General features: G+C 34.2%; 1 protein-coding gene across 1 annotated transcript in view; it reads right to left on the bottom strand.

Annotated features, from left to right (window-relative positions):
- Positions 1-1,426: 1,426 nt before the first annotated feature.
- The window catches only part of MOXD1 (monooxygenase DBH like 1), a 104,858-nt gene continuing 79,249 nt past the window's right edge, over positions 1,427-27,035 (bottom strand). The window contains exons 9-12 of the mRNA XM_077143991.1: positions 26,873-26,932; positions 22,059-22,201; positions 7,974-8,142; positions 1,427-7,553 (exon numbers count right to left, since the gene is read on the bottom strand). Coding sequence (XP_077000106.1) covers positions 7,392-7,553; positions 7,974-8,142; positions 22,059-22,201; positions 26,873-26,932 — 534 coding nt within the window. The 3' untranslated portion in view covers positions 1,427-7,391. The remainder of the gene's footprint in view (positions 7,554-7,973; positions 8,143-22,058; positions 22,202-26,872; positions 26,933-27,035) is intronic.

Consider the following 27,035-nt stretch of genomic DNA (forward strand, 5'->3'; position numbering starts at 1 on the left):
GCCATTAAAAACATTTTGATGTATATCATTTGACAAAGATGTCTACATGTTGTTATATAGAGAAGTAGATATATTATGTAAAATTACATTTTTTTATTATGTAAAATTACAAACATATGTATATATCCACTGTGAAATGTCTGAAGGGATACCCACCAAAATACTAAAAATAGCCTAACAACAAAAAAAATGTTGATTGCCCAAATATCCCTGAAAATTGAAAGAAAGATCAAATGAGACAGAAGAGATATAACTGAGAAGTTAGGATTTACCAAATGATTATGACTAGTAACTCACTATATAGATATTTCTTTGTAGTTACTAGTGTGTTAGAATAATCAGAAGTAAATACCTGAAATTCTTGCACTGTAATCCAGTAACTTTGATCTTTGATAATGATTGTATAATTATATAGCTTTTATCATGTGACTGTGTAATTGCAAAAACCTTGTGATTATCACTTCCTTTATTCACTGTATGGGCAAATGAGTAATAAAATAAAGACAGGCTTGAAAACATAATAATAAGTCAGGAATATGGGGGGAAATACCCTTATGTAAACTATGGACAATAGTTATAATACTGCTTTAATAATATTTCATCAACTGTAACAAATGTAACTCCTGTTAAAAATTGAATTACAAAAAAATGTGTTATGATCAAATGTAACAAACTTTGCACACCAATGCAAGTGTTGGTGGAAGGTGGTGTATGTAAATCCTGTATTTTATGCACGATTGTTTTGTAAACCCTCAACTTCTCTAATCAAAAGTTTTTAACTAAAGATGAATCAATCCTTCCATGCCATATATATTTATGAGAATTCCTAGGAGCAGGAGAATATCAGCTTTCATCTTTGTAACATCAACCAGAATAAAAATTCTCCTGCCTCCACAAATTTCCACAAGCTTTCAAATTTGTTTATCCTTTTCTAAGCCGTGTGTTCACCTTCCATTCCAAGAATAATGAAAACATATCTAATACTATAAAATTTCCAAAGGAAATCATTTGACTTTGATATCTGAGATTCAGGAATTCTGAGGTAAAAATAAACATGAAATTTCAAATAGGGAGTGTTTGGGATTATCCTATTTCTCACAAAAATATTTTGATAGAAAAATCATAGAACTTGATATAGCAATTATAGAATAAAAAGGAAAGATTAACTATAAAATATGCCTCATAAATATTGAAAATATTTCATTAAATGGACAAATTCTAAAATTCCAGAGTGGAAACATGCCAAACATAATGTTTGCTTAAAAGATGATCTGTTCTATATTGAAAATATGGTCTGTATGGGAGAAACAGCTTTAAAAGGAAATAGAAAATGCAACACAATTGACTTACCTGGCAATATTGGTACTTGAAGCACTTGCTTTTCTCAAGGAATGTACAAGATACCACACACACACACACACACAAATTGATTTCATTTTGTTTATTAATAGGATCCAAACAGAATTAGCTTAAGAAGTGAAGAAAGAACACAAACAAGTGTTCACTTAACTGTATACAAAGAGAGTAGCAACAACAACAACAAAAATGACAACCAATTCAAATGGTGACAATTTTATTATGGAAAGTTAGTTTCATAGATAATATAAAAATAAATCTACAGAGAGGATTGTTGGAAGATGGCAGAGTAGGGAATTTCAGGTATCAGACCCTCCACCCAATCAACTATTGAATTGGCAGGAAGTGTCTCCAACAACCACTTTGAAACTCTGGGGTTTAGTTAACAATGTGCAACATCCAGGTAAGAGCAAGAGGAAGAGGCTGGTAAACTGTGGTAAATGATGTTACTTCAATTGTTGGGGGTCAGCCCCAAGGGAAGCCATTGTTCCAACCCCCAAACTCCCAGGCAAAGGTGAGAGAAGAAACGTAAAGACAGCAACCATCTTCAAAACTATGGAAAAGGGTTAAAGGGCTTGCATTAACAAAGCAAGTGCTGAACCAATAAAATTCAGCTTGAAGAGCCTGAAAACAAGCTCCTGTTACTTGGCTGGCTCCAACTGCATGCCCTCTACACTGTAGGGTGGAGCCATCTCACCCTTGAATTTTGGGTCCCTGGCCCTGTGCCAGATGGGGTAGAGTGTCCCCTGTGTGCATACTGAGGTCCATGTATGTCAGTGCCAATTTATCAGATGGACATCTGAGAAACAGTGCAGGGGAACTCGTTCTGAGCTAGCCCTCCCAGAGTTTGCTCTGAGGACAGAGAAGCAGCTTACTCACAGCTGGGACAGTGTAAGAAAAATGAAGTTTAAGCAACCTGGGGCAAAGAACTACCTGCATTAAATCACTCAGATAACTCAAGCTGAGGAACAGAAAGAAAAAAAAAAGTATCAGCAGAGCGTAAAGGACCTATCTCATACCAATACATGCATTATGGAAGTCACAGAAGGAGAAGAAAGAAAGGGGCAGAAGGACTATTCAAAGAAATGATGGTAGATAACTTCTAAAACTTAAGGAAAGATATGAATAGGCACATTCAAGAAGCTCAACAAACTTCAAACAGGGTAAACTCAGAGAACCACATCCAGACAAATAGTAATCAAATTGTCCAATGCCAATGACAATGACTGAGTTCTGAAAGCTATAAGAAAAAAAGCAATGTATTATGTCCTTCCTAATAAGATTAGATGCTGATTTATCAACAGAAACCACGGATGCAAGAAGGCAATGGTACAAAATATTTAAAGAGCTGAAAGAAAACAAATGCCAACTAAGAATTTTATATCCATGCAGAGTTTCTTTAAAATATAAGGGGGAGATTGAGATATTTCCAGATGAACAAAAGCTGAGGGAGTTCATTTCTTTGAGACCTGCCTTATGAGAAATGCTAAAGGGAGGTTTTTAGGCTTAAAGGAAAGGACACTAGACAGTGGATCAAAGCACACAGAGATATAAGGACCTCCAGCAAAGGTAACCATATGGATAATTATAAATGCCTGTGCTGGTTTGAAGCTGTTTTGTACCCCAGGAAAGTCATGTGCTTTAATCCTGATTGAATATTGCTGAGTGAGATATTTTTTATTAAGTTGTTTCCATGGAGATGTGCTCCACCTAATTGTGGATGGGACATTTTGATTAGGTGGTTTCCATGGAGATGTGTCTCTGCCCATTCAAGGTGTGTCTTAATCCACTTACTGGAGTCCTTTAAGAGGGAATCATTTTGGAAAACACTTCAGAGGTGACAAGACAGGCATTTGAAGATGCAGAAAAAAATGCCCCCAGAGAAGCTGTTTGAAACCAGGAGAGAAAGGACCAGCAGATGCAAGCTTTGTGTTCCTCCAGATCTGCCTTTCTTGAGTCAAGGTATATTTTTCTGAATGCCTTAATTTGGACATTTTTATGGCCTTAGAACTGCAAACCTGTAGCATAAGAAATTCCCTCTATAAAAGCCAACTCATTTCTGGTATATTGCACTCCAGCAGCATTACCAAACTAAAACAATGTCTGCACTATTGTATTGTACTTTTTGTTATGTTACTATACTTCTTATTCCTACAGGTGCTAAAATGCAAATACATAAGAAGTAATGATAAACTCATGGTTTTGACACACAATGTGCTAAGATATAATTTGTAACATGTAGAGGAGAAAGGTGGGGGGGCAGAAGGGAATAGAACAGTGTATGCACATCCTATTAGAGATAAGTTGGTATCAGTCAAATAGGACTGTTAAAGATTTGGGATGCTAAATTTTAACTTCATGATAACCTCAAAGAGAAATACATTCAGAAAGACATGAGAAGGGACACAAAAAGGTACAATACAAAAAAAAAAGGAAATAAATACAGAAGTATTATTAAGGGAAGAATTGAGGGACAAAAAATGTATGTCTTAAGTCTTACAAATTCAAAATAGCAAAATGGCAGATAAAAGTAGCACATATTTAGGCGTTACTTTAAATGTAAATGAATTCAACTTTCCAATCAAAAGGCAGAGACTGGATTTTAAACAAAAGCATGACCCAACGATATGCTGTTTACAAGAGACTCACCTTAAATTCAAAATAGGTTGAAAGTGAAAGGATGGAAAAAATATACCAAGCAAGTAGTAACAAAAAGAGAGTTGGGATAGCTATACTAGTATCAGAGAAAATAGATGTTAAGTCAAAAACTGTTACATGATCATCATATACTGCTAAAAGGATCAGTTCAACAAAGAGATTTAACAATTATAAATACAAAAGCACCTAAAAAGTGGAGCCCCAAAATACATTAAGCAAATATTGACAGATTTGAAGGGAGAAATAGACAGTTCTACATGAATAGTAGGAGACTTCAATATAGCACTTTTTTAGGATTTTCTATATATATATATATATAGGATCCTGTCATCAGCAATAGTGAACGTGTTAATTCTTCCTTTCCAATTTATTTTTCCTGTTGCTGAATTGCAGAAGATATGATACTCTATATAGAAAAACCTGAAAACTACACAATGTACTACTGGAACTACTAAACAAATTCTGCATAGTGAAGAGATGGAAGATAAACATGCAAAAGCCAGTACTGTTTCTCTACATTAATAATGAACAACTGGAAGAAGAAATCAAGAAAAAAAATTCATTTATAGGAGCAACTAAAATAAGCACATATCTAAGAATAAGCTTAACCAAGGATATAAAGAACCTATACAAAAGCTACAAAACATTGCTAAAAGAAATCAAAGAAGGCCTAAATAAATGGGAGGACATTCCACATACATAGATCAGAAGACTAAATATTGTTCATAAGTCAATTCTACCTAAAGCCATTTACAGATTCAAAGTAATACCAATAAAAATTCCAACAACCTTCTTTGCAGAAATGGAAAAGCCAATCAACAAATTTATATGGGAGAGTAAGGGACCCTGAATGGCCATAGCCACATTAGAAAAGAAAAATGAATTTGGAGAACTCATATTTCCCAGTCTTAAAACATATCACAAAGCCCCAGTAATCAAAACAACATGGCAGTGGCACAATGACAGACATATAGATCACTGGAATAGAACTGAGAGTTGAGAAATTAACACTCTCATTTATGGCCAACTGATTTTTGACAAGAGGGTCAAGTCTACTCAATTGGGAAAGAACAATCTGTTCAATAAATCTCTTCAACAAATGGTTGGAAAAAGTGAATATCCACATGTGAAAGAATGAAGGTGGATCCCTACCTCACATCATATACAAAGTCAACTCAAAATGGATCAAAGACTTAAATACAAGAAGCAGAACTATAAAATCCTTAGAAGAAAACATAGGGAGACTCTTCAAGACCTTGTGTTATACAATGGATTCTTAGACCTTACACCAAAAGCACAAGCAACAAAAGAAAAAAATAGAAAAATGGGGCTTCATCAAATTTAAAAACCTTTGTGTATCAGAAGACTTTATCATGAAAGTAAAAAGACAACTTATTCAATAGGAGAAAATATTTGCATACAGAATACATAAAGAAATCCTACAACTCAACAATAAAAAAGATAAACAACCCAGTTAAAAATGGGCAAAAGACTCGAATAGACATTTCTCCAAAGAAGATATACAAATAGACAAAAAAGCACCTCAATGGCCATCAGGAAACTGCAAGTTAAAACTTCAGGAAGACACCATTTCAGACCCACTGGAATGGCTACTACTACTAAAACCCCCAGAAAATTACAAGTGTTGGAGAGGATATGGAGAATTAGGAACACTGATTGATTGTAAATGATACAGCCACTGTGGAAGATGGTTCAGTGTTTTCTCAGAAAGTTACGTATAGAATTACCATATGACCCAACAGTTCCACTTCTAAGGATGTACCAAAAAAATATTTGAAAGCTGGGCCACACACAGATATTTGCACATCGATGTGCACATTATTCATACTTGCCAAAAGAAGGAAGCGACCCAAGTGTCCATCAACCAATGAATGGATACACAAATGTGGTATATACATACAATGGAATATTATTCAACTGTAAAAAGAAATGAAGTTCTGAAACATGCAACAATATGGATGAACCTTGAGGACATTATATTGAGTGAACTAAGCCACACGCAAAAGACCAAATATTTTATGATCTCATTGATATAAAATAAGCAAATTCAGAGTCAGAAACTAGAATATAGGTTACCAAGGGCTGACACAGAGGTAGGGAATAGGAGGTCTTCAATTGTACTGAATTTGTATTCGATTTCATGCAAAAGTTTTCATAATGGATGGTGCTGATGGTAGCATAACATTTTGAACATAAGCAACACTGATGGATTATGTATTTGAATGTGGTTAAAAGGGGAAATTTCAGGTTGTATATATGTTACAAAGATAAATTAAAAAAAAACAAGCTAGGACTGTACAACACAAACAGAGAACCCTAATATAAGTGATGGTCTAGAGTTAATAGTATAATTATAAAAATGTTCTTTCATGAATTGCAACAAATGTTCCACACTAATGCAAGGTGTCACTAATAAGGTGGTATAGGGGGATTCTGGATTTGATGCATGATTTATCTGTAAAACTACAGTTTCCCTAAAAATAAAATAAAATAAGAACTGTGGCTCAAATTGAGCCAGTACGCAGCATGAGCGTCACCTCCCCAGTCCTGCCACCGTCTGCCCGTGGACTGGGATCTGATAAAAGACCCCACACAGCTGAGTTTGGCCACATTTTCTCCTCAGTGTGCAATCGTCAGCATCCTATATTCTGTTTCCCTTCGTCTCTTTCTTTTCAGGTAGTGACAATGTTCAGGAAAGGACTCAACTGGCCAGCGCTGAGCAGGGAGGGAAAACAGTGCAGTTTGAGATGGGTTCGGGTAGTTTAGGGGAACCCAGAGATCCAGAGAATGAGGAGACTAGAGTGGGGTCACCCTGCCAGCACCCCGCCACCCCACTGAGGTGGGTCACTCTCAGGAGGATGCAAACAACAAGGAAGGACTCTTCACCCCTGAGAAATCACACCCAGAGAACCACAGAGGAAGAAAATTGGGATGCAGAGCAGTTCTTTTTATATAATTTTAAGATGAAAGCATTTTTTTAAAGGAATATAGAAGCCAAGGTGGGGGGGTGTGTAGGATAGCAACAATGCCTATTTAAATAAAACGGAATGTGAAAGGAAATAATTTTTTTACCCCCACTTGATCTTGTCCAATTTTTGTTTAAAAAGATTATGTCAAGTCGGGCTAGTTTTGCTTTATTGGCCATCCTTACATCACTTCAGGCATTTCTGAGGGAAAGAAGAGAACTGATCAATATCTCTAGGGCAGAAAGAAGGGGAGCAAGTAGAGAGGAGGAGAGTGAGAAGGGAAAACCTCAACGCCCTTCATGCCCAAAGTAGATACAGCCTTTAACCTGCGCTTTAAGTGATGCGTTCGGCTCCCAGAAAACCTGGTGGCCGAGTACAACGGGAGAAGGTTCACAAGTACTTGGTGGCCAGCACGTGGCTGAGTCCCACAGCACACACCAGCAAGGCGAGGGAGAAATGTCTGTGCCGCGATGAGGAAGATGGTCCACACTCCAAGGGCTCTGCTTTATACGGTCTTCCTGTGTCTGGAGGCAAGGCTGTCATTCCTTGGATCTGGAAAGGAAGGAGCAGGCAGAGCAAATGAGCACGTGAGCTAAGCTCTGGGCCGTGACCAAGTTTTTCAGTCCCCTATATGAGGAGAGGGGACAGAGGGGCAGAGGGGTGGCTGCTAGGAAGGAATCCAGCATCAAGGGAATCAGAAAGCATAAGCTTTAGGAGGGGAGCAGAGAAGAGGGCCAGACACAGCTTTGGAAAAAGGAAAATACAAATGAGGCATCAGTGCTTTTTAAAGCTCCCTACAGATCCTATTTCTATTTCACCCCGATGTTAGTTTTAGAATAAATTTCTGTCTTCCAAGAAAATGGAGTTGCTCAGATTTACGGATATTTGTCTGCACCTTAGATTTTCCCGTTGTGAATTTAGGAGAAATGTGACATGTGGGTTCTCAGGAGGTTAAAGCAAAGCGGGGCTTACCGACCACTCCGCGTTGTCCGTCTTGGAACATCTCACGTTCACGGGCAGCCCAAGGACAAGCTTATTGAAGGAGAGGCCTTCCTTTTTAGTCCATTTAAACTTATTCATTGCATCCATGAAAGAAAGGTTTTTATACTGCTTGGGGCTTTTGATTATGAAAGGCCAGGTTCTGAATTTAAAATAATCACAATTAGTCACATTTCGAACAAAAGAATTACATGCTTCCCTTATTTTTAACTTTCTAAAGCAAATCTCACATTTGTTCATTTCTACACACACAGGGAACCAAATGAAAAAGCATTGCTGAATTCACTAAAAGAAACACGTACCAAAGTAGGAGTCTTTTTTAAAAGATAATCTCTGTTTAATAGCACATGGTATTACTTATAGAGGAAAAATTTTGGCTGGGAAAGCTTTCTCAGAACTTAGCAACTCTTTACTCCTTTATTTTGGTCAGTTAAATTTTATAACTGGGCATAATTCATTCCTGAAGAGTATGATTTTAATGGTGTAATTAAAACAAAAAACAACCAACCTTGCAGGTTTTTTAAAAGGTATGGAAACATGCAAAATGCAAACCCACACAGTTGAAAAGCCTGACCCCTGCTGGTTGCCCTGTTTCAGATTGCCTAAGAAGTGAGAAGATACATACAAAAGATCTAAATTTGAACCAGGGCTTAACTTTTTTTTCTGAGAACAGAAAATACTCTGCAGATGATATACTGTGCTTCCATTTGCCACATTAAAAAAAGCAAAAAAAAAAAAAAAAAAATGCGTTAAATGTCCAGGAAGGAAAGAAATCACAGAAGCATAAAATCATACATTTCTGGCTGGTGTCTTTCATTAAATAAAAGTTTATATAATTCAGGGGTGCAAGGGTAGTTCAGTGGTAGAATTCTCACTGCCAGGTGGGAGACCCTAGTTCGATTCCAAGAGCCTTGCACATCCCACCTTCCCCTCCCCAACACACAATCAACGAATGGGCTGCAATAACAGGATACTCACTTGGAAAAAGAATGAAACCTGACCCACCCACCCCACCATAAAGCATACCAAAAAAAAAAAAAAAAAAAAAAAAAAAAAGCTTATATAACTAATTCCTAAGAAAATATTGCCATATCACAAAAGTTTACATTAGAGAAATTCATCCATGAACCTTCCAAGAAATTCTCTTGAGTTATCAAAAGGTAAATGGTGCCCACGGCACCAAGAGAACGTTGTATGCTCCTAGTAAGAGGAGCATATTCCTGGTCCACAGAAAAGAAAGGGGGCTCCTCAGACCTGAGGCTTGTAAGTTCAATATCCATCAAGGGAAGGGACATTTCTTCTAACTTGCTCTAAGCCTTTCATTCTCAAGACAATGAGAATGTCTCATCCTAAGACAAAAAAAATGTCTCAGCAAATGTAAAATATTAAGTCAAAGGGCATGTACCTTTGACTTAATATTTTACATCTGCTGAGACATTTTTTTCCATCCCCTCCATTAGAATAATATAAATTTAAAGAAGAACAAATCTCAATTTAATATTATGTGGTTCACTTTTGGAGGATCCTGAATATCACTTAACACTAACTTAGACTTAATCTTATTATTCTGGCCATATGGCTGACAGCATAAGTCTCTTGACACCTTTTATTACAAAAATAATTCCCAAGAGCACAGGTTTTTATTATTTTCTACATTAATATTTGTATATTATTATTGTCTCTCATGTAATTGTGAGGCCCTTTTCAGGTATCCCATCTTTGTAGAATTTATCCCACTCAGCTGGTGACTGAAAAAGGCTGTGGCTCTTCTATGCCTAAACTGTAAATTGCAACACATTTTGAAATTAGTTGCATGTGTTAAGTCATCAACATTAGCTCCAACTCTTGAACAATATTTGCATTTACAGTTAAAAGAGTAATGGAATATATCTAAAACTCAGAAGTTTGTGTAGCTTAAGATTACACTTTTTTTCTGGCTAAATTTTAGGCCCTGTCAGCTCTAATAATTTTATATGATAAGCATTTTATTTTTCTGTCTCAGAGTATATATTGTCTATTACTATAGTAGCAGAACATTTTTGTCAAAGCCCTACCCTTCAAAAGGTTTTATTCATAATGAAATCAGAAAATTAGGAAACCCATATTCTTTAATTGGCCTTGGCTAAAATTTTTACCTGAAGCCTCCATTATCAGATTAAATCTGGAATCATGAAAAGAATATTAACAAAACTGTTTCAAAAACACAAAGAAACCAGTTAGCCATTTCACCTTGTGAGGTAAGAAAGTAGACTGCACGTATTCACAATGAGTTAAAAAATATTTTTTAAAAATCTATTTTTTACTTGAACTTCTGTCAAAATCTATTTATAGAGGACACACACCCAAAAAACTCTTTCTTGTAATAGTTTCCAGTAACTACTGATCTTACTTTTGAGGCCATAAATGTTTGCTAGTACAACCTACAACTGGAGAATATTGTCCTTACTTAGAGTTGTAAACTTTATTTGCTATGGAGGTTGAGTTTCACCAACTCATTGACTACTCCATAACTTCTCTAACACAAGTACTGGACTTCACTTAACATGCAGAAACCAGGAAAACCTTCTGTCTTGGCTTTCTCCTTCCAAGGCTGCTTGTTAATAAAATTTGAGATACTAAACATACTTATCTCTAAAAAGCAGCACAGCCTTGAGTTTTCGTTTGATAGCACGAGCCTAATCAACAAGTGAATTCCATACTTGATCTATACAGAGTATAGACCATCTGATAATTCAGGACCCCAAAATGGATTTAAATATAAACAACAATAATGATGATAATAATAGCTAATTTCAGTTGTGCGTTTCCCATGTACTGTGCTAACCCCCTCATACATGCTATATCATTCAATCTGTACAATAACTCTGTGAGGAAGGGTTGTATAATTATTTCCCCTCTTTATATAAAGCGAGGAAACAGATTTAGGGAGGTTAAGTGAGTTGCCCAAGGTCACACAACTATAATTTGAACCCAGAGATGTCCCACTCCATTTCCAAAATGTTAAGTATTCTAACTCTCAATTCATAGGCAAAAGTTTTATTAAAACATGATTTTTCCTTGTTTAAAAAATGTTTTTCTCTCTTTAACTTAAAATTTTTTTAATTTTTTAACTTTTCTCTTTAACTCAAAAATTTGAATTGTGGTAAACATATATTTAACTTCCCATCTTTATCATTTTGTGGGATACAATTCAGTTGCATTAATTTCATCCACAATATTGTACTACCATCGCCACTGTCCATTATCAAAAAATTTTCATCACACCAAGCAGAAACTCTGTCACAGCTTTTCTTAATTAAAAGAAAAGTGTCTTCTTGCTGTTGAGAAAATTGGTAGACATCAAGCTTAATGATGCTCATCATCATACACTCCACAAAAATATCAAACTCGTGCAACTTTAAAACATTTTCGCTGATACTTTCAATGTTTTATATCAATTCAGCACAAACTCATATTGCTAAAATAATTAAGTCAAAATAATTCCTAATTAAAAAATCTATTTAAATCAGAGCTAAGGGGAGAAATTGGCAAGTGGTTTAACAAAGGCCAAAAAGAGAACTCAGTGGTCCTTGGGCTTATGTGAGTTTAATTGCTAAAGTGTTTGAGTACCAAGGTTAAAGGGCTTTGGGTCTCTGCTTCTCTCTCATTCCCCAACTCTTCCTTCGCCCCTCCTCTCCCACATATGCACACTCATTTTCTCTTTTTCACAAACACATAAAGAAGGAATGCATTCACTTTTTTTTTTTTTTTTTTTTTTTTGCCTAGGCAAAAAACCCCTGGGTCTCCAGCATGGCAGGCGAGAACTCTGCACTCACTTTTGAAAGGAAAGAAGACCATTTTTTTGAAGACTGTCTCCTGAGACCTGACAGAGAAGCTGCCCCTGGTCAATACTTAATGCAAAATGCTCGGCTGGTGGACTTTCACAGCCTCTCAAACAATAGCTTTGAAGGTATCACAACTCCTGAGGCTCACTAAGGGATGAACCAAGCTGGTGTTTGTAAAATATACCCCCGTCCAAGCAGATAGAGTGGCCACTTTCCTGCAGCTGGGAAGGGATGGATGGGGAGAGGAGGAAGGTGAGGGAGGTAGCATCTGTGAGAAACAAATTTATTTTCCTATATTCTACATTCTGAAATTTGCTGGCATAGACATTCAGAGTTCTGTTGTTTTTACCTGTGCAAATAACACGTGTATTATTCATGTTATCTACCACTCAGAAATTTTAAAAATCAAATGATATTTTCCCCAAATCTTTGAGAAAAGATTTCACTCCAAACCAATGCCCCAGATTTTTCCTAAGTCTACGTGCCACCATTGCCTATTGTTATGTCAGAGGCCCCATGGGTAGGTTTAGCTCTGACTGAAATAAACAATGAATTTAGGAACAAACATCACTCATTTTATTTTGCATGATGTAATAATAAAAGTGTTTTTATAGCAATGAAGAATTCTATGAATAAGAAACCTGTGAAATTTGCTAGCTCTTATTACCTGGGTAGAAAAAATTAGGAATATTAGAAACTTTGATACTGTCTTCCTTAAATGACTAATTAACCTCCAGCTGAAGAATTTATGTTTCTAATATTTGATCTTCACAATTTATTCATTTGTGCCCAATATTCACACATACACACACATATTCACCCCCACATACAATATTCACTCATACACACATATTTACTCACAAATACACATTCATTCATAGGCACACATACACATCTCATGCAATGGACATTAAATATTATCTTTTTAAGTAAAAGACAGTAAATTCTTTTACTAAAGATAATTAAAAAATTTGAACATCCTTTATTATTTTATGGAGTTACATAGATAAATTTTTTAAATCTGTGCTGGTTTGAAATGATGTATGTACCCTAGAAACGCCATGTCTTAATTCTAATCACATTTTATAAAGGCAGCCATTTCTTCTAATCCCCATTCAGTATTGTATGTTTGAAACTGTAATTGGATCATCTCTCTGGAGATGTGATTTAATCAAGAGTGGTCGTTAAACTGGATTAGGTGACAACATGTCTCCACCCATTTGGGTGGGTCTTGATTAGTTTCTGGAGTCCTATAGAAGAGGAAACATTTTGGAGAATGGGAGATTCAGAGAGAGCAGAGCAGAACAACACAGCCATGAGAAGCAGAGTCCATGAGCCAGTGACCTTTGGAGATGAAGAAGGAAAATGCCTCCTGGGGAGCTTCATGAAACAGGAAACCAGGAGAAGAAGCTAGCAGATGATGCCATGTTTGCCATGTGCCTTTCCAGATGAGAGAGGAATCCTGACTGTGTTCACCATGTGCTTTCTCACTTGAGAGAGAAACCCTGAATTTCATCGGCCTTCTTGAACCAAGGTGTCTTTCCTTGGATGCCTTAGATTGGACATTTCTATAGACTTGTAATTGGGACATTTTCTCGGCCTTGAAACTGTAAACTAGCATCTGATTAAATTCCCCTTTTTAAAAGCCATTCTGTTTCTGGGATACTGCATTCCAGCAGCTAGCAAATGAAAACAACATAAATTAAATTAAAATTATGCAACCCATACTCTAATAAGTGAGGTATGAAAAAAACAATGGGAAATATATGATGAGGACCTTTATATTCATTAATCTTTGCAGCCATTTTCCTTTAATAAAGTAAGTATTATTTGTGGACATATAAATGCCTTATTTTATACAGAGATCTTAAAGTTACGTATTATAAAATAAAAGTAATCAGTATCAAACTAAATTAGATATATCTAACAATGGCATAAATTCTCTATAGTGTTTTAAGAGTAAAGATGTGAGGTCATACAGAGAGACAATCCAGAATTAGTACAGAACAAAAACTTGAAAGTGGTCCATTATATTTATATACCAAGACTTTTTAAATATACTACAAGCTTTAGCTAGGTTTTAGTAAGATTAAAATAATTTGAATATAAAATATTAAAAATAAAATTTACTTTTCAAAAAGACAGGTGCCATCAAGGTGCCAGATATGAAAAAAGAAAAGAAAATCAGCTTTATAACCAGGGAAAAGCTTGGGAGAAAATCATCAACCTGTAACCACTTAAAATACCACAAGGCAGTGCTTGAATTTCTATTTAGACATGTAGGTGGAGTAAATCTGAATTTTCTGCCATCTTGCTGGTAAGAGCGAATAGTGCCATCATCATAACAGAAGATATTTTTAAAAGCTTGGCTGCTATATGTCAGTGGATTTGCATTTACTGAGATTGCTACAGATGAGTGGAGAAAAGATAGAGACAAAATTAAACCTAAGGATTCATAAATAGGAGAAAGAAGTGACTGAGGCTGAGTGACCTGGAGGACATGGCCTCTAACCTCTTTAAGAATGCATCTTTAACTTCTCATATTTATCTTCTCTTTTCCATTCTTACTGTGCCCAACCCCTACCCTATAACAATACCATACCAATAAACTTCCTTCTTCTCATTTCTACCCTCTCTAATCTTTCCTACATCATACTTTCAGATTACACATGGAAAAAACAAAAGAAGGAGAACACATAAAGAATAAATCCTGACACAGTGAATATTTATCCTGAGCATTCTTCTTAAAGAGACTAAGCTTTAAACCAGAAGCAGGTAACTTTGAAGGAACAAGCTCTTCTGCCATCACTGGGATTGGAGGTTAGTTAAGAATATTAGGAAAGTTATCAGAAATTAAAACAGTTACATTTCGACACATCTGACATGATGTGTAAATTTCTGGCCAGAAACACTAGCAAATAGAAGACATCATTTCTATTGCCCTGTAGTTTATAAAACTAAGTTAGGTTATGTCATGATTTTATGTTTTAATATCGATGAGTAATTTTCTTTTGCAAAGTCAATCTAAACTCAGATGTGTGGGTTTTCCTAAAAGATAAAAAGGTTACTGCAATTAACAATGGTAGAAAAAGTTTCGATTTTCCAACAAAAAAAGAAGCAATTTGTATTTGTACATTCAAAACAGATAGTCAATATTCAGAGAACTAGAAATGACAGATTAAAGAATTTGCAGACAATATTAAAACAAAAACAAGAAATAGTAACAAAACATCTGCAAAACCTCTATATAAAAACTACAAAACAGTGCTGAGAAAAATTAAGGAATAAGTAAACAAATGAAGATAGACACCATAATCACGGATTAGAAGCCTCAATGTTGTCAATTCTCACAAGCAGATTCAGCAGAATCCCAACCAAACCCCAACAGACCCTTTTTCTAAGAAATTGGCAAGTTGATTTAAAAATACATATTGAACACAAATGAACCTAGAATAGCCAAAACAATTTTGAAAAAAAGAAAAGAATGTCAATGTTTGGGACGTACACTCTCTTACTCAAGACTTATTATAAAACTCTAATAATCAGCTGTGGTAATAATCAAATGTGAGACTAAACATGTAGAGCAATGAAAGAGAATACTGGGGACATAAATAGTCAATACCTAGTCGACTGGCTATCAACAAAGGCTCCAAAGTTATTCAATAAGAATTCAAAAGGAAAATGATATATCTTTTTCATCAACTGGTACTTGAAAAACTTGATATCTGGATTAAAAAAAAACAATGCACCTCAACATTTACCTCAAACAACACACACAGATTAATTCAAAATGAATCATTAGCCTAAGCTTAAAAGCTAAAACTACAAAATTTTTAGGGAGAAAATCTTTACAACTTTGGGGAGGCAAAGAATTCTTTAGGATAACAAACATGAATTTCAATGAACATAGTTAAGAAAATGAAAGTCAAGCCACAGACTTGGAGAAATTATTGACAAATGACAAATCTAAAATATAAAGAACTCTTACAAAATACAAAGAATTCTTACAACTCCATACAAAGACAGCAAGAAGCTCAATTAAAGAAAGGATAAAAATTTGAACAATTTAAAATGTATATTAAAATTTAAAAAACAATTTACCATTTGAACATATAGAAGGAAACAACAAGAATGTGAGAAGATGCTCAACTTCTTTAGTCTTAAGAGAAACAAAAATTAAAATCACAATGATATATCATTATATACTCACTAGAATGAATAAAACTTAAAAGATTGAAAGCACAAAACATCAGCAAGAATGTGGAGCAATAGGAACTCATACATTAGTGGTCGGATATAAAGTGATACAGACATTTTGCAAAACATTTTGGGAATCTTATAAAATAAACATAAACTTAGTATACAACCCACTAGGTATTAACCTAGAGAAACAAACACATAGGTCCGTACAAAGACTAATAAGAATGTCACAGCAGCTTTCTTCATAATAGCCAGAAACTGGAAACAACCCAGATGTCCTTCAACTGGTGAATCTATAAAGAAATTTTGTATGCATAAAAAGAACTACTACACGGCAATAATAATGGAAAGGGCTGCTGATAAATGCACCAGCATAGACAAATCTCAGAAACATTGTTCTGAGTAAAAGACGCCAGACAGTTAAACAATTTGACTTAAAATACATATATATACATAAATAACTAAAAATAGATATTCAACAAATGGACAAATGAAAGAACACAACATAACATCATACTCTTCCCAATTTTATTGTTAAAGAAGGAAACTAGGAAATCTGCCCAACATGCCGCAGCTCCTAATTCCCTTCACACCCCCTGACTAAGGAAATGAATGTCGGGGAAATCACCCTAGTTTTGAATCTCCTTCATAGAAGCAGAGGCTGCAGGGCTGTAACAGATTTGATGGCACGATGTAAAGCCCGGGACATTCCTCCATGGACAGGAATTCAGCCCTGTTGCAGAATGAATCATATCTCCTATAAAGACACATTCAAGTCTTAACCTCCTGGTCCTGAGGGTATGAACCTACTTGAAAAAGGGCCTCTTTTGATGTGATTATTAAAGTGTGGATTCTTTTGTGTACGGAATCTTTAAAGATCCTATTTGCATGGGGCCAGGTTGAATCAGGGTGGGCCTTAATCCATACAACTGAGGTAGGTATAAGCAAAGGAAATTGGGCCCAGAAGTAGATGACAGAAAGCAGAGGAGAAGACACAAAAGCAGAGAGACTTCTCCATATAAAGGAGAACTTTGGGAAAGCCACAGACTCTGGTAGAAAGCAAGCGCTGCCAATACGTTGATGTTGGACTTCTAGCCTCCCAATCATTGGACAAAATAAATTCTTATTATTAAGCCAATATATTGTGTGGTATTCGTCATAACAGCCCTGGCAAACTAAGACAAAGCCCAACCAGTCAGAAATTTTCCTCAAACGGCATTTAATAAAATCTCAAGCATTCTAATATGAGTCCCATCCTTACACCTACAAGCCATCATCCTCAAAATACACACAAAATAAATCATCCCCAATCCTCCAACTGTGATGTAGAGAGAAAGAAAACCAGTGTCAGGTATGCTTGGAAGGAAATCAAGAATTTGCCTCCATTCTATCAGAGCAGAAACAAGTTTTGAACAAGAGTGTCTTAACATAAGCAAGAAATGATACAATCAGGCAAAAATAAGGAAGAAAAGAAATTATGTCACATTGCCTGTAGAGAGACAGAGAAATACTGAGCCTAGGAGAAAATGTAAACTAATTACTTGGGAGAGAATTCCAACAATTATAAGAGCATGATTCCAATTAATTGAGTTGAAATACAAGATTGAAAGAACACAATGAGATGAAAAGGGAGCCTGCAGTACAAAGGAAACAAATTTAAGATGAATATTCTTGAAAAGTTAAATTACTAAAGCAAACACTTGAGAAAAATCCCAAATAGATTTTAAAATTTTTTGTAGATATAATATAGGAACGTCTCCCTGATATGGAAAAACAAATGAATACATGTATTGAAAGATCACTTTTATTTCAGGAAAACTTGGTTCAGAATGCTAAACTGCTAAGCATTGAAATATGTTTCATTTAACTTATGAAACCTATAGATAAAGGAAGAATCTTCTATAATCTAGGGAAAGAAAATACAAAAGGAAAAGGAAGTTTGACCTAAAAATGTTTTATATACCAAAATGCTTTGCAAATATAAGCACACAAGAATTCAGGGTACAAAGCACTTAGAAACCCTTTTGATTAAACAATTTAAGGATAAAATCGTGATGAACCAAATTAAAGAGCTCAGAAATGTAGAAATCATATAAAAATTGAGAGGTATCACTGAATCTATTTAAATATAAAAGTTACATTAAATAATTTGGAAATTATGGTTTCAAAGTTAAACGTAAATATTAAAAATTTTGAAAATTCAAAAATTATACTATAAATAATAAATATTTGTAGGTGTAGATGAAATGTGAAAATACTGATGGCTCATCTTTCATTACCTACTATTGAAACATATAGTTAAAAAAGTAATAAGTCCAAATCTTGATGTCTTTTATAATCTCTTTACTCAACACTTGAGAACTCCTTCAAAAAATAATATCTTTTATGGTTAAAAACAACAACATTTATTTGAAGTTCAACAATTACTTCAGTTTTACTTTATTTTTTTCTCTTGATACATTAAAACAAAATTAAAATTCAATGTTTTTATAATTTATAAATAGCTTATATTACTATTAATTAGAATAGTATATTTATAATAGTTTTTAATCTATTCATCTTTATATCTGTTAGTTATAAAGATACTTGCAATAACATTCGATTTATGTTAGCAATGTTCACTTCTAAGTAATAGAATTTTAGGTGATTGCTCTTGCCTTCACAATTTAATTTAAAACTTTTCTGCAATACCTGAATTCTTTAAAAAAAATGCGTGATTTTTATACAATATAAAAAACAAGTGATTATTCCTGCAAAGAAAAAGAGAAACAACTTGCTTGATTTTTTTCAGAATTATAATGAATAATATGGGAATTTTCCAACACGTAAACCTCATGTGAGCTGCACAGACAGAGTACAGATGCTTCATGTCACAGAGAGTACATGATTTATCTAAATTCATTATCTCTTCTGTTTTTTGATCTTTTGTAAGTTTTTAATTTTTCCTTAAGCCCTTCCTAGAGCTGTAGGAGGCAGAGAAAAATTGCATCCCCCAGAACAGACAATGAAATTGAGACAGGATGTGGTTGTCTTTATTTTTCTACCAACCCATTCTCTAATCTTACAATTGCCGCAGAGTATTTACAATAAAACAGAGCACCTCGTTAATCATTAGGCTGAAAGCACAAAATAGGAGATTTGGGGTCATACCCTATATATTTCTTTTTAGTACTGTACCTTGCAGCCAAATAAGCAATATCCTTTTAGGCAAGACAGAAAAAGACACCCCACCCATTTTCTCTCCTTCTGATCTTCTAGCCAGTACCTTGCTGGTTTGGCTTCCAACATCACTTATGTCACTGTAATGATGAATGAGACTTGAAAATTTGATTTAGAGTCTAACCTTGTGTTTTAAAATAGAGGCTCTTTTTTACTTGTATTTTCAAAGAATAAATAAATTTATTTTTTTAGTTAGATGGTTTTATGTGGGCAATGATATTTCACAATTGATCTTGTTCTGCAAAGCAATTCTCCCCTGACTTTCCACGGATTAAAATACAGCTTCCATGTCCTCTGGGGCAGACCAAAGATTTAGACACTGGCAGAATTCATTGGGAAATGGGAGCTGAACATTTTAGAGGCATCACATCGGTTAGAATATAAAAGAAAATGATCTGACTATAGAGTATATTTCATTTATCATATAAACATTTTGGCTATCTATTTGTTTTCAACATTTTCTCAAATTAATCTTTGATGAGGAAAAGTTTCCATGAATATGCAAAAATATAGCCCAAAATAAAGAAAGTGACTTTTTACATCTCCATAAGGAATTATATAATATCAATATGCTAAAAATAAGACTATATCTTAGTCTTTTTAGATTAACATTTTATGTGCTGAGTTTTTATGTGCATTAATATTTTATATTTTTTCACATGCATAATTATTTATTTTGTGTTAAAAGGCAGTACAATATATGTATAAATCAGGAGATTAGAATATGAAACATAGCTTCCCTATTTACTATGTGATGTTGCATAATTTCTTAATCTCTTAGTTTTTATTTCTTCCACTATAAAACTGGGGTTGCATGTTTTGCTGTACTTACCACAATTGTGTGAAAATAAAACTAAATGAAGTCATACATGTAAAAATATTAGGTAAACTACAAACTAATTTGCACAATCATTTTGTTATTTGTATTTTACTAGGCATAGACTTCTATACTGGTGGTCATTGACTATTTGGATTAGGAATTCAGGAGAACATATATTCTAATGATAAGTTAACTAAAAAAAAAAGTTCTTACAATCCATAATTTATAACCATGGTAATATTTAGAGGCAAAAATAGACACGTTTTATATTGTTCTTCAGCATTATTGTTTACTACATACTCATTAAATGGCTTTCTAGTCTTTCAAACACACTCCCTCAAAAATCTATGTCCACCCTTTGCCTAATTAAGTCAGTCCCTTTCATTTTGAAAAATTCTAATCATTACAACTCTTCCTTATGTTAAAACAAAATCTACCATCCTCAAATTTCCACCAACATCCTAATTTCTCTCTCCAATGTTACAAGAAGAGATAGAAATCCCTTTCTACATCAGCCTTAACATACACAAAACAGAATTCTCAAGTTCTACTTCAAACATGTTCCCCTAAGACCATTCACACTTCAACATTGGACTTTTATTCTCTTTCCCTCGCCATCTCCCAGAGATACAACCAATGAATGAATCCTCAGAGCACTACCTTCAAAGGATAACCTGAATGCTGAACTCTCAAGCCACCACCATCACCTCTCAACCCCAAACCACAAGTCTCATGATTGGTGTTCTTTCCAAACGTTTCCCTCCTAGAGTCCTTTCTCAAAACAGTCACCAATTTGACTTTGTTTATACCATGCAATGGCTTCTCTTTGCACTAAAAACTCAAAGTCCTTATGCTGCCTGTGAAACCCTACATGATCTAGTCATACTTGCTCTCAGACCTCCTCATTTATTCTCTACTTCACTTGACTCTGCTCCAGCCACATTCATCTTTCTGCTTGCTATTTCTGGAACTGCCAGGTTTATACCCATCTTAGGGTCATTACACTAGCTTTTCTCTTTGTGTAGAATGCACTTTGATATCTTTCCATAGATGGCTTCTCATCATTTAGTTCTCCATTCAAACATCGCCTCCCTAACTTTATTAAGAATAGCTACACACTTCCTTCCATGTCTTGATCATCTTCATGGTATCTACTATTGACTAATTTTTTAAATTTATATTCATTTGTTTACCTCTCAACTCCCTTTAACAATATAATCTCAGGGACTAATATTTATCTAACTTATTATTCTACTATGAGTAGCTTTTATGATAAGCAACTATGTTGAAAAGAGTGAAGACAGGCCTGTAACTATTATCCTTGGAAATGCCTGGTTCAAAATTGACCCTTGGCTGGCATCTGGAAACCTGACTTGTAAAAAGTTGCCTATACTGATATAAAACATAAAAATGACTCATTGTGCCTAGACTGTTTGTACAAACAACATGGTTTATGCTGAACACCAGTTTTACTTCTGGGAATCTGGAATTTCCAAATGTGCAAGGCAGAAAGTACTTATGTGAACGTCCCCAGTAAAAATTCTGGACTCTGAGTCTTTAATGAGCTTTACCAGTAAATACTTGACAGATGTCCCAATTTGAGGCTGGTGGAATGAGTGAACTGTTTGACTGGGAGATAACTTTTGGAAGCTTACACTTGGTTTCTCTAGACTTCACTGCATGTGCCTTTGCCTTTTGTTTATTTGTGTATTACTTGTTTATTTTGGTATATTTTCACTATAGTAAATATTAGACATGAGCAAAACTATACACTGAATCCTGTGGATCCTCCTAGTAAATCACTGAACCTGAAACTGATCTTGGAGACCGTCAACACAGCAACCAAGAGGCTTACCTAGTCTACCCCACTGAAAATAACCAAATAGAACAGCACATAAAAGAATTCCATTACATGCTAATGAATCCAATATAAAATGAAGGCCCACCCTTCTCTGAAGTATATTACCCATACCATGAACTCCATGTAGTACTTACGTGACTGGCCTGTAGATTTCCTTAACACCAATGAACTGAAGTTGTTCCATAATGTCTGGAATACTTGCACATCGAGTAAGATTAATTCTTGGATAATAAAGAAGGTATGAGAGACACATTTCATTCCTGGTGCTTAGTCCTCCCTGAAAATGGAGATATTTTATTCAAAAAAGTATATGTTTTACTGACTATGGCACTTCTACACAAGCCACCAAGGTAACATATAGAAACATATGACTATTGAATCATAATAAATCTTTAAAGCTAAAGAGTAATAATCTAAATGACATTCTGATTTTTAAAATATAGCAACACACTTAAAATTAATAAAATCATTTCCACCTCTGAAAAAGTTACTTTTATTAACTAACCTAATAACATTCTCATGGTTCTGTTTGTATAATATTAAAATTTTCAATGCAGTGAACATTTCAGAGGATCGTGAGGATGTTTGGTTTACATGATACCCATAAATCCAGAGAAGCTGAAGCTAGGTAAGTTAATTACCTACTAAAAAAGTGAGACCTTCCCTCAGAAAAACAAAATCCAGATTTGCTGCAACATATTATTTCAACATCCAATTTTTAGGCAAAAATTATTAGACACTGAAAGAAACAGGAAACTATGACCTATCCTCAGTAGAAAAAAGCTGGTCAATGTAAACTCTTTGTGAGAAAATCCAGGTGCCAAATTTAGCAGGAAAAGAATTTGAAAAGAAGATAGAAGTATAGTCAAAGGGAAAAACATGTTTAAATATTTAAAGGCATATATTAAAAATAAGTGCATAGGGAACATTACCAGAGAAAAGAAAGCATACAAAAGAGTCAAATAGAAATTCTAGAGCTGAAAGACACTGTAACTAAATTTTAAAAAAATAATGGGATGAGATCAACAGCAGATTTGAAATGGCAGAGGAAGGAATCAACGAACTCAAAGATACATCAATAGAAATTAGCCACTCCAGATAACAGAGATAAAAATAAAGAAAAGTGAAAACATCTCAGAAATCTATAGGAAAACATTAAATATATCAATATATATGCAACAAAAATCTCAAAATGGCAAATAAAAGAAAGGGGGTAGAAAAAAATTTGTAGAAATAATGGCTGAAATCTTCACAAATTAAGTGGAAATCACTAATTTATAGATCCAAGACTCTCAACAAACCCCAAGTAAGATAAATACAAAGAGAGCCATACCTAGACACAACATAGTCATAGAAAGCCAAAGACAAAGAGAAAATCTTGAAAGCAGCAGAAGAAAAATAACACATCACATAAAGGAGTACAGTGATACAACTGAAAATTAACATCTCATCCTAAATGATGGAAGTAACAAAAGACAACAGAATTATATATTCAAGGGCTGCAAGGAAAAATAAACTGTCCACCAGAAATTATAAGTCCAGCAAATCTGTCCTTCAAATATGAAGGTGAAAACTTAGAAGAATTGTTCATGGCTATAAATTAATGCAATGGACAATATGTAATTATCTTATGAATTGCAAAAACATAATGTCTTGCACTTGATGATCAAGGCAAAATTGGACAAAGGAAAGAGCCAATCCATAAATGAGATTGCAACTGATATCTAAGTAAATATATTTAATCCTAGGACTGGGTGGTCATTTAGACCCGTACCAAATTTAAGGACAGGAACTGGCTATTGCATAACAGCCAGTAATTGGGTGCTTAGTACCCTCTGGAGGGAGTATAACTGTAGATGAGGCATTTCCTGCTGTAATGAGGAATTTCCAATAAGGAACACAGCTGTGAGGTATCATCATCTAATAATTCTAGTAGGTGGGTTTTGGCTGTGTTGGCCTTGAAAAAGATATCTAGGCAGGGTATCTAAATATCCATTACAACATTAATTTGTTTATTATGTCTTTAGTAAAATATTGCATGCAAACAAAAATAATATATATGGCATAAGAAAAAAAACAATATCACTGTACTGACAACCATCCATTTGCCCATCCTCAACCCTTCTTTCTCACCCCCATCAAAGAAGACTGTTACCTTGATGTTTTCCCTAGCATTCTACTTTTTTGTTGTAGTTTTATTTTACTTTATACATACATGTATCTCTTAGCAATGCATTGATCAGTTCAGCATGTTTTTGAACTTTTCAAATATGATATCATACTATATATTCTGCTTCAAACTTTCTCTTTTCGATCAGTATTATATTCCTCAAATATGTTCATGTTATTACCTGTAGCTTTAGATCATTATTTTCATAGCTATACACAATTTCATTATAGGAAAATATTATAATGGGTTTACGTATTTTCATTGTGATGGATAATTGAGCTGTTCTCAGTTGTTTTGTTCCTGTGATGTTACATATTACTATGAATATTTTTATACATTTATTACTTAGAACACATTCTGCAAAAGTGCTCCAGGTTTAAATCTACCAAGAAATGGAATCTGGCAGAGAATATATGAATCTCTAACTTTACTAGATAATACCAATTTTTCCCAAGGTGGTTTTATAAATTTGCATCCCCATTAGCACTGTGAGGTTTCCAGTTTTAATACATTGTATTTGACTGCTTAAATATTGCCACAGTGGTGGGTATTAAACATTTTATTCTGGTTTACCATAGCTTGTTCCTGGTTTAAATGAAATTGGGCATTTTTCATATGCTTATTATATATTTTGGTCTGTATTTCTGTGAAATGTTTCTACTCTTTCCCTACTGTATCTTTTGTTACCAACTTATGGAATTTACTTTATATGTTGAATACTAATGCCTTGTCAATCTGTGCATAGCAAATATTTTTCCAACTCAAAATTTGCTTTCTCTTTTTTTAACAGTGCATTTTGGTGAACAAAAGCTTTAAGGTAGTCAAATACATCAATATTTTTGTCAATAGTTTGTGCTCTTTATTTTTCATCTAAGAAATCTTTTTCTACCTCAAGTTCATAAAGATATATTCAAATATTTTTCTGCTAAAGGATTTAAAATTTTCTTTACACATTTAAATTTTTAATCTACCTGGATTGGATTTTTGTGCATTGTGTGAGATAATGACCCAATTTTATTTTTGTTAGATGGATACCCAATTGTGCCAGCATCCTCTAATGAAAAACCCATCTTTCCTAACTTAACTGAATGCCACATCTATAATAAACCAAGTATCCATCTATATTTTTGTAGTCTATTTCTGGGATAGCACTTCTGGTCCACTGTTTCAACTCTTGACCCACACCAGACTGCATTAATACCACAGCTTTAAAGTAAGTTTCCAATCTGGAAGCTGGTTTATCATCTTGTTTTTTCTTTTTAATTTTGTCTTGCCTATACTTACCTCTTTGCTCTTCCATTTAGATTTAATAATCAACTTGTCCCATGTAATTACAAAACTGCAAAACTTTAGAAAAAAAAAAGGTGGGAGAAAATATCTGCAACCTTGACTGGGTAGGCAAATACTTTTCGGATTGGAGGCCAAAAGTCTGAACCATAAAATCTTTTGAAATTTTTATTGAAATTACATCAAGCTTATAGATCAATTTGAATAGATACAATATCTTTATTGTTTGAGCCCTCCTATCCATGAACATGGTATCTCTTAATTTCATTAATTGTGTTTTTATATCTCTGAATAAATACTTCTAATTGTCCCAATAGAGATCAAATACATCTTATATTAAATTTTATTTGTATAAAACTTATTTTAATTACTTTTTTTGCAGATAGTTGCTTGTGCACTAAAATGCAATTAATTTTCTATGTTATCTTCTGGGGGAGGGTTTTGATGTAAAAATCACAATATTTGTGAATCTTCTGTTTAGTTTCTTCCTCTCTGAATCTTGTTTTATTTTCTCTTTTCCAGGAAAATACTGAATAGAAGTAATGATGATAAATGTCTTTGTCATCTACCAAAAAGAATGTTTCTAATAAGGAAGCACGCTTCTAATAAAGAAATGCTTTAATATTTCATAAGTTTGATACTTGTTACACATTTTTCATAGCTAACTTTAATTTGATTAAGGCAATTTCCTTCTATTTCTAGTTTTCCAAATGTCTTTTCTTTGTCCATGAATGGCTTAAATTTTATAAATGCTTTGTCTGCTCCTATTGAGAGGATCATACGTCTTTTTCCTTTAATATTTAATATAGAATGACATGAATATATTTTCTAGTATAATTTCTTATATGAAACCATTTTACCACTCAGCTAAACCCAAACTGATCCTAACATAACATTTCTTATACTGTAGGATTTCGTTTATCACTGTCAAAGACAGTTCCATCCATGTGCATGCTATTGGCCTCTCTCATAAGGTCCTTATGAAATTTTAGCATTAAAATTATGTTAACTTCAAAGAATGAGTTGGTGGGAGGTATTTCCTCTTCCTGTATCCCTTGGAAGAGATTGAATTATCCATTTCTTGAATGTTCAGCAGAAATCTCCAATAAATCTGTTGGGATCAGATTTCTCTTTGGATCAGATGGCCAAAGGTCATGGAACAAAATGCAATTTGTTCTTCCTTTAGAAGTCTTTATTTATCTAAGCGTAGTTTCAAGAGGGTGGTCACTTAATGGCCAACATCATTTGGGAGAGGAAAAGACTGAAAAAAAATGACTTTTCATGAAAGAGTCAATGAATTGCACTGCAAATATTACCATAGTGTCCCCAATTGGTTTGAAGTCTGATAAAGTTCTCTAAAAGAGCTCTGATTCCACGTCTATGTTTCATGCTCAAGATGTCCATAAATTATTTTTATGCTTTTTCATCTAAATCAAGATTTAGTCCCTCACTCCACAATAAATTTTAGTAATAACAGAAAACGTTTCTTACCCAAGTCATCCGTGCTCTATCTTTTGTGTTGTAGCGACACTCGGTAATTAGATTATCTCCCTAAAACATACATATAAAAGCTTTCAGATTAAAGTTTCATCCTGTTTTATTCATCTACTACATTTATAAGTCAACAATTAATATTTTCTATATGAACAGATCA

Source organism: Tamandua tetradactyla, chromosome 25, assembly GCF_023851605.1.
Source record: "Tamandua tetradactyla isolate mTamTet1 chromosome 25, mTamTet1.pri, whole genome shotgun sequence".
In the NCBI taxonomy this organism is placed as follows: Eukaryota; Metazoa; Chordata; class Mammalia; order Pilosa; family Myrmecophagidae; genus Tamandua; species Tamandua tetradactyla.